General features: G+C 35.8%; 2 protein-coding genes across 2 annotated transcripts in view; both read left to right on the top strand.

The window, feature by feature from the left end:
* The first annotated feature begins 1,344 nt into the window (after positions 1 to 1,344).
* Positions 1,345 to 5,569, top strand: LOC112093475 (cytochrome P450 CYP82D47-like). The gene is made up of 2 exons (XM_024171981.1): positions 1,345 to 1,573; positions 5,066 to 5,569. Exons 1-2 carry the CDS (start codon positions 1,385 to 1,387, stop codon positions 5,567 to 5,569), a joined length of 693 nt encoding a protein of 230 aa, XP_024027749.1. The 5' UTR covers positions 1,345 to 1,384.
* A 734-nt stretch (positions 5,570 to 6,303) lies between these two features.
* Positions 6,304 to 8,975, top strand: part of LOC21404120 (cytochrome P450 CYP82D47) — a 3,086-nt gene continuing 414 nt past the window's right edge. Inside the window, exons 1-2 of the mRNA XM_024172007.1 lie at positions 6,304 to 7,300; positions 8,367 to 8,970. Of these exons, the coding sequence (XP_024027775.1) occupies positions 6,335 to 7,300; positions 8,367 to 8,970 (1,570 nt within the window). The 5' untranslated portion in view covers positions 6,304 to 6,334. The remainder of the gene's footprint in view (positions 7,301 to 8,366; positions 8,971 to 8,975) is intronic.

Below are 8,975 nucleotides of genomic sequence, written 5' to 3'. Positions count from 1 at the left end.
TAAATATAATAATAAATATATATTATATTGTAATTATATATATTATATTATAGTATAATGTAATATAGTCGTAATTTTTAACTATTCATAACAATTTAATCTCATAATTTATCAAACGTTATTACACTGATTTTAAAATCAGCACAACTACTATAATTATAATTTAGTAAACACTCAACTGCTTTTTATAATAATTGTTTCTTCTTTCAGCACAGTTAAGTAATTTTTTTAAAATTTACAACACTAAGCCATGATCTGATAAGACTGCACACTGCAGGCAAAACAAACAACAGCTAGCCATGGCCTCTTTATCTTCATTGCATACTTAATTCGCCTGCTGCAACCATTATATTGGCTGCTTTGCTATTCCTCTATTATCTCTTACGCAAACCAAAAGCCTCGCTCAGAGAACCACCAGAAGCTGGTGGAGCATGGCCCATTATCGGCCACCTACCACTATTAGGAGGCTCACAACCGCCTCACATAACCTTGGCCGATATGGCCGACAAATACAGACCAATTCACTATAAGGATAGGAGTACACAGAGCTCTAATCATAAGCAGCTGGAAGATGGCTAAAGATTATTTCACCACAAATGACAAATTCTTCGCCAACCGCCCAAAAGCGGTGGCTCTAGAACACATGGCCTACAACTATGCCATGTTTGGGTTTAGCTCTTATGGGTCTTACTGGCGCCATCTTCGCAAGATAGCCACGCTAGAATTGCTCTCGAGCCACCGTCTTCAGATGCTCAGCCACATTCGAAAAATCGGAGGTGAGGGTGGCCATAAAGGGTACATGAAAAATGGGATAAGAACAAGCTGTAAAAGTGGATATGAAAAAGTAGTTTGGGCACTTAACCCTAAACATGAGGCTTAAGATAATTATTAGAATCTCACATTGACTGAAGATATTAGCATGATCCACTTAATAAGGTGAGAATAATATTCCCTTAATAAGTCAGTTTTGTTAAGTTGAGTTAGATCTAATATCCTTTAATTTCTGTAAAATTGTATCAGAGCAGGCCCAGTTTTGTATTATTGAGTCCCCCAATATCGATTTATTCGCAGCGGTTTGACATAGTCCACACTGTACGTGAGGGGGCGTATTAGAATCTCACATTGGCTGGAGATATTAACATGATCCACTTAATAAGGTGAGAACAATCTTCCTCTAATAAGCCGGTTTTATTAGGTTAAGTTAGGCCCAATATTCTTTAATTTCTGTAAAAATAATTGTAAAAAAAAGGTATATAGAAAAGGAAGAGAACGATGAGCAGTGCAAAAGGGCTATAAGAGAGTTTTTTAAGTTGAAAGGAACTTTTGTGTTGGCCGACGCGATTCCTTATTGGAGGTGGTTGGACTTGGGGGCTATGAGAGAGCCATGAAAAAGACTGCGAAAGATCTGGATCAAGTGCTTGGAGGATTGTTAGAGGAGCACAAGGGTATGGAAGGAAATCATGATAAAGATGATCATGAGGAAGATTTCATGGACGTGATGATTTCCATTCTTGATGGCGATGAAGAAATCTCCAGTTATGATGCCCATACAATTATCAAATCTACATGCCTGGCACGCACATGCTGTGAACTACTACTTAGATTAATTACTTTATAAATAAATACATGGTTCAGAGTACCATCTGTTTGCTTACTCTGTGTAGAAGAAAATTAATTAAGCAACAAGTTTAAGAACGGAATACTGGCCCTCTTTGTTTTCCTTTTCGTTTTCATTTTTTATGATTTTCGAGAATGACAAATGAAAACGCGTAAAAAAAACGTGTTTGACGTGAAATTTTCTAAAAATTAAAAACAAAAACGTTCTTATCCTTATGAAAATCTAAAAACGATTTATTTCCGTTTTTATTCTTCCGTTTTCGTTTTCTCTCTTAGCCCATTCACTCTGCGACCGTCTGCGGCTGCGCGGCCCCCGCCCCTCCAACTGCGCGCCCTGCCCCCAGTCTTCTGCGACTGCACCCCTCCGTCTGCGACTGTGCGCCCTCCCCGCAGTCTTCTGCGACTGCGCCCCGCCGTCTGCGACTACGCGCCCTCCCCCCAGTCTTCTCTGCGACTGCACGCGATACCGGCTTCCTCTCGCCCACGTCTCGACGCCATAGCCATCATACTTCTCATCAATCCAGTCCCCTTCGTACCTCCCACTCATGTGGTAGTAATAAACCCCACTTCCCGAGCAGTTCCCCTTGTGAAACTCCCCCCGTAAACATCCCCATCGGAGTAGACCTTCACCCAAGAACCCGAATTAGTCCTTTGCTTTTCAGAGACGGGTTTCGATCCGATCGACCAGAGGACCGGAGAAGAAGAGCGGGAGCAGGGCTTGGCGGTGGGCAAAGAGCGAGAAAGGAAGAGGCGGATGGAGAGGAGGCGGGGGAGGGCGAAGTTGAGGGAGATCAGGAGGGCGGAGGAAGGGGAGCAGGGCTTGGCGGTGGGCAAATATATTAATGTTATATTAATATATTTATTTAATATATTATTATTTTAAATATTATTACATGTTTTTAAAAATTAAACCACCAAACACAATTTTAGTTTTTTTAAAATTGAACAATTTCAGAATAAAACTACTAAACGTATTTTCAGAAATGATTCCAAAATGAAAATAAAAACGTTTTCATTTTCATTTTCATACAAAAAATAAAATCATTTTGGAACCAATTCCAAACGCACCCACTGTTTCCTTTCTCGCTAACACTATGTTTGGTAGAGTGGAAAGTGAAAAAGGGAAAGGAAAGAAATTGAAGGAAGGATTTTAAAAAGAAAAAAAGAATTTTAGATTGTTTGGTAGAGATGACATAGAGAAAGAAAGAAGTTGTAAATTGGCCCACTATTTTTGAAGAAAAGAGAAAGGGAAAAAATTTAATAAACAAAAGAGATGTAAAATAATTATTGTAACTTTAAATCATTCACTATATTATTATTTGTATAAGAGTATTATTATAAAATAATTTAAATTTAATATTTTCTTTTCACTTTTTTTTCTTCTATCAAACAACATAAAAAAAAATTCTTTTTACCATTTTATTTCTTTTAATTGAGTATTTTACTTTTCATTCCTTTCTATTTTCCATCTCTCCTACCCAACATGACATTAAAAGTTATATATACGGCTTAGTTATGGAAATAAGTAATTTTACGACCGTACAATTATGTAACTTATATTTTCTTCAAGTCTTGATTCATTGCGCTAAAGACAAGTAATACTATAGACTTAACTTTTTGAAAAAATTACAATAATAATAATTATTTTTATCATCTTATTATTTATGTCATAAAAAAAAACTCTAATAAAAATGAAATCTATTCTGATAGAATAGGAAAATTTTCTTGCTAGAAAAAAATATTCAAATAGAATATGAAAAATCTTCTTTTAGATCAATATTAACGGTATAAATAATAAAGTTAAAACTGATGATAAAAATAAAAAATAGTGTTATCTTTTTATGGCTTTTTCTCAAAATTTCTCTAACTTTTTGGTTTCTAATATTACTGACTTAATTAAGCCCAAGAATTTTGAGAGAATTTCTGATAGGCACAAAATTTATAAATACCCCCAGTTAATTAATATTTTCTAATACATATTTCAAAAAATATGTCCTTTTATATTATATGTTTCTATAATGTCTGATTTAACCTTCTAATACACCCACCCCGCTTTTATTTTGGCTTTAATTTGATTATAAAAAAAAACTTAACAATCTGAACAAAAAAAAAACTTTTCTCATTCTAAAAAAAAAAGAACTTCATATGCAAGGGAGAGAAGCACTTATGGTGCACGAACATAAATTACAAATTAAGGACCTCTCCTCAAAAAAAAAAAAAAAAAAAAAAAACCAAAACAAAACAAAACAAAAACAAAAACAAAAACAAAGAAAGAAAGAAAAGAAAGAAAAAAAAAATGAGCTTTGAAGACCTTTTTCAACATAGATATGGCAACTCAAATACTCAAACATTAATTTCAGCACTAAAAACTTTGATTTTGAAAGCAATACGTCTATTTATAGGTGATGTATTGTGGTGTATTTATAAAGATGCGTTCTTAATAGGTTTAAACGTAATTTTATTGTTGTTTAAGATTTTATTAAAAATAAATTATAATTTGATGGGGGCTTTTCATGAATATTAGGGTTGCAAATAGAATTACTCATATAGGAATTGGAACTCGGGTTTTATTTTTATCACGCAATCTTGTATTAGATGGATCAAACCGATCGTTTGAGTTAATTGAGCTCTGATACCATGATTGAATTTGTAATTATAAGGAGCTGGGCTTCCATCTCAAAATATCAACTTATATTAAGTGGAGTGGCCCATCTTCCTTCTAAATTGGTGTTTATTCTTGTGTTTAAACGATGTGAGCCTTGAGTTTGCTTTTACTCTTTACATCTATTAGCTCCTCAATCACCTTATTTTTTCCTAGTTTGAACCTAAATTAAGTTTTCCTAAACTTAACATGTTAGTTTCACGTGTTTTTTTGTTCTAGAGTGGTACTTTATGTACGTAATTAATAAAAAAATTTCCTTTGTCTTTGAAGAAATTAAGAATTATTACTCTTAATATTTACTTATCCATAGATATCATTATTTTAGTTGTAAGATATTAATCTAACGGTTGTAATAAATTAAATAATTGACAAAAAAAAAACTTTATAACAATTAATGATATTAAATTTTTATCACACCACGTCATTAAGTTTATATAATTAATAGTATTCATTGATCGTAACTATTGAAAGCTTATCCGTATATATATATATATATATATAAAAGATAACTATAAAATACTATTTTTCTTTTCTAATTACTTGAACTGCAGTTGTACATTATTCGAATTCATCAAGACCTTAATCCGTTTAGAATTCCTGTTACATTATAAATGTTGTTTAGCAATGGTTTAAAAAAAATGCTAGGACAATATGTCGCCCATATTAAATGTGACTGTGATATGATTATCTTATCTAATACATATATATACTATCTACTTTTTCTCAAATCATGATACTTTCATCAAACATTAGGCTCTGGACTGTGCGCACGTGGCATTGTTGCAGGCTTTCATTTTAGGCGGCTCTGATACAACATCAGTGACAATGACATGGGCTCTGGCTTTACTTCTAAACAATCGAGAAGCTCTAAGAAGGGTCCAACAAGAACTGGACGATAACGTTGGCAGAGAAAGGCAAGTAAGGGAATCGGACGTAAAGAACCTTGTTTACCTCCGTGATGTTATGAAAGAAACATTACGATTATACCCCGCTGGACTGCTCTTATTAGGGCCACATGTATCATTGGAAAATTGTACCGTCGGCGGCTACCACATCTCAGCAAGCACACGTCTCTTGGTTAATGCTTCAAAGCTTCATCGAGACCCGAATGTGTGGTTAGATCCATGCGGGTTCAGTCCGGAAAGATTTCTCACACCTCACAAAGACGTAGAAGTCAAAGGCCAGAACTTCCAATTGATATATTCGGCGCCGGGAGAACTTCCAACTGTTTTTCTTTTTTCCTTCTCCCAAAATCTTGCATATTCTTTTTATAAATTATGCTCTGCTTAAAACTTTACAAGGCTTCTTATATTGTTTTCTTATATGTACCTCATAATTAAATTTTTATCTCATTTCTTTTCCGCATGTATGCTCTGTTTGTGTACACAGATAATATCTAACCAAAGGTCCAAAACACACACTTTGATTGTAACATGCATTTCTATTTATTTATGCCTTTTTAATTCCTTGCCTAATTTAGTATATTTTCCCAAATGTATTCCTAGCATAAAATATAAAAGAGAGACTTTCGCTTTCCTAATAATGAGAAACCATTTAGATCAGCTGATATAATATTGTATGACGTCAATGTGAAAGAGAGACTTTCGCTTTCCTAATAATAAAGATATATGCTTCAAAGTCCTGACCAGGAATAATTAATATGATATATCATTGCATAATTTTCCACACGGAACCTGTAATTTGGTAGCCGCATTTCCGATCTGGTGTATTACGGCTCCTCAATATATTTAGAACCATTTTGAATTTTGGGTGGAGAAATGGAGAAAACTGCCCCATAAGAAATCTATCCATAATTGAATTTAAAATGTTATGTTGACAAGACACAATTTGGTATTACTGTGAATGGAAAGGGACATATAGAAGTGTATCTAGGCACAAAGGAATAAAATATAATAGAGTATTTGCATCATTGCTTGCATCAACGTGAAACCACGTCGTTCAGTTAACATCATTATATAATCCATATTTGCATGAAACATATTAATTAACATCCAGGAGAGCCAACAATTTTCTTTAACCGACATAATCAATACCATGGATCTGCAATACATTCCCTCAATAATTCAAGCTATATCCACTGTCTTGGCTGCTTCATTGTTTGTCTATTTTCTTATAAAATGGAGACAAAAAGATTCCCGGAGAACACCACCGGAAGCTGGCGGTGCCTGGCCCATTGTCGGCCACCTTCATCTATTAGCAGGCTCACAAGCCCCCCACCGAACCTTGGGCCACATGGCTGACAAATACGGCCCAATCTTTTCCATAAAGGTGGGAGTTCACAGAGCTTTGGTGGTAAGCAGCTGGGAGATGGCTAAAGAGTTCCTGACCACAAACGACAAAGTCTTCGCCAACCGTTCAAAAGGCATAGCCTCAGAGATACTAGCCTACAACTATGCCATGTTTGGGTTCAGCCCTTATGGCTCTTACTGGCGTCAAGTGCGTAAGATTGCCACGCTTGAGTTGCTCTCCAACAACCGTCTAGAGATACTCAGCCATGTCCGAGAATCGGAGGTTAAGACGGCGATAAAAGGCATATGCGAGCTTTGGGTTAACAACATTAATAATGGTAATAATAATGGAGTGGAGCTAGAGATGAAGAAATGGTTTGGAGACATAACACTGAACGTGACGTTCAGGATGATTGTAGGGAAGCGATATCTTGAGGCAACAAGCTTGAGTGAATTAGGGAGTGATGATCGGTGTCGAAAGACATTGAGGGATTTCTTTGACTTGGCGGCGACTTTTGTGGTGTCCGATGCGCTTCCTTACTTAAGGTGGTTGGATTTGGGGGGCTGCGAGAAAGCCATGAAGAAGGCTTCAAAAGAGCTTGATCAATTGGCTCAAAGATGGCTTGAGGAGCACAAGTTGAAGAGGGTTTCTGGGGAAGTGACCAAGGATGACCAAGACTTCATGGATGTGATGCTTTCTATACTTGATGGTGCGGATCAGTCTGGAATTGCAAGTTATGATGTTGACACAATCACCAAAGCTATTTCCCTGGTATGTGTGTGCTAATCGTGTTATCCTTTACCAAACCTTTGTGAGTGTCTATTTGGAATCATGAATTTAGGTTTATGAGAGTTTCTTATGAGGATGAAAGAGATTTGCAAATTATGATTTTGTTCCACTAGTTTTAGTTGTGGCGAATCTAAGGAAAGCATTATTTATTAATTTATAATATAAGAGCATCTCCAAGAAAATTACTCTCTAAATTTTAGCTACATTTTAGTTAAATTAGCTAGAAACTATTTTAACTAGCAACTTTTTGGTGAGTGAGTCCAACCATACTTCTTATTTTAACTAAACATAGAATATATAAATACTTATTGAATTTAAAATATAAATAACTTTATTGAATTTCAAAAATAACTCATGCATTTATTACTATTTAGAAGAATAGAATAATAGAAAAATGAAACAGCTAGCCTCTTCTACTAATTATATTTGGTTAGTATGCAATGCATTATTTAAAATAACTAACTATTTAGCTAATGGTTGGAGTAGAGAAAAGTTAAAAAAAAAAAAAAAAAAAAAAAGGTTTAATCATTAGCTATTTTGCCTAAAAATATGAAATGGCTAGTATGGTTGGAAATCCTCTTAGTCACACATAGAACCCGCAAATCCTTATACAAATATACCAATCTTAGGCTTCTTTTTTCATTTTCCGCAAAAGCTTTTCGTGTATAGCTTTTTTTTCATGACTCGAAAAGGCTTGGATTTTTTTTTTAAGGTTAAGGTATCCAAACTTTTTTGTCTTTTAACAATGCTATGTTTTTAAAAGCCGTTTTGTTAGTATAGTTAGTTCATTCCTAATGTGCTATCACAATAGTTGTGGCCGCCCACGTGCTACAAACTCAATTCTTATTTCTCGTCTCTCTTGTTACGTATCTTCCAAAATTTTCTTCAAACTATCCTAGTCATAGTTATAGCAAAACACTGTGGGCAGCTCTCATCTTTTTCTTTCACTTTTCTTATTTTCTATCATATGCAGTTCTCATTTTTCACATATCTCTTCATTTTTTCTTAATGCTTGTGGGGTACGGCATGGCACTTTTGACTTTCCTAGGCTCTTATTTTGGCTGGCACGGATACAACAACAGCAACAATGATATGGGCAATCGCATTACTCCTCAACAACCGAGAAGCCCTAAAAAAAGCCCAACAGGAATTGGACCAACACGTTGGCAAAGAGAGGCAAGTGAAGGAATCGGACCTGAAAAACCTGGATTATCTCCAAGCTATTCTCAAAGAGACATTGCGTTTATTCCCAGCTGCCCCACTTTCAGTGCCCCACGAGTCCACAGAAGACTGCACCGTAGCCGGTTACCATGTTCCGGCGCGGACGCGTCTCATTCTTAATCTCTCGAAGCTTCATTTGGATCCAACAGTGTGGCACGAGCCGAGCGAGTTTAGGCCGGAAAGGTTTCTCACGACTCACCAAAACGTCGACGTTAGAGGACAGAACTTTGAGTTGATACCGTTTGGTAGTGGAAGGAGAATGTGTCCTGGAGTGTCGTTTGCGCTTCAAGTTTTGCAGCTCACATTAGCCACTTTGCTTCATGGTTTTGAGATTGCGACGACGTCGGATGAGCCAGTTGATATGCGTGAGACTGTCGGACTGACTAGCATCAAAACCTCCCCACTCGATGTCCTTCTTATTCCACGCCTTCCTGCT

The sequence above is a fragment of the Morus notabilis genome, unplaced genomic scaffold (genome assembly GCF_000414095.1).
Source record: "Morus notabilis unplaced genomic scaffold, ASM41409v2 Scaffold630, whole genome shotgun sequence".
Lineage (NCBI taxonomy): Eukaryota > Viridiplantae > Streptophyta > Magnoliopsida > Rosales > Moraceae > Morus > Morus notabilis.
Note: the sequence above shows the minus strand (reverse complement) of the source record. Positions and strands in the feature narration are given on the sequence as shown.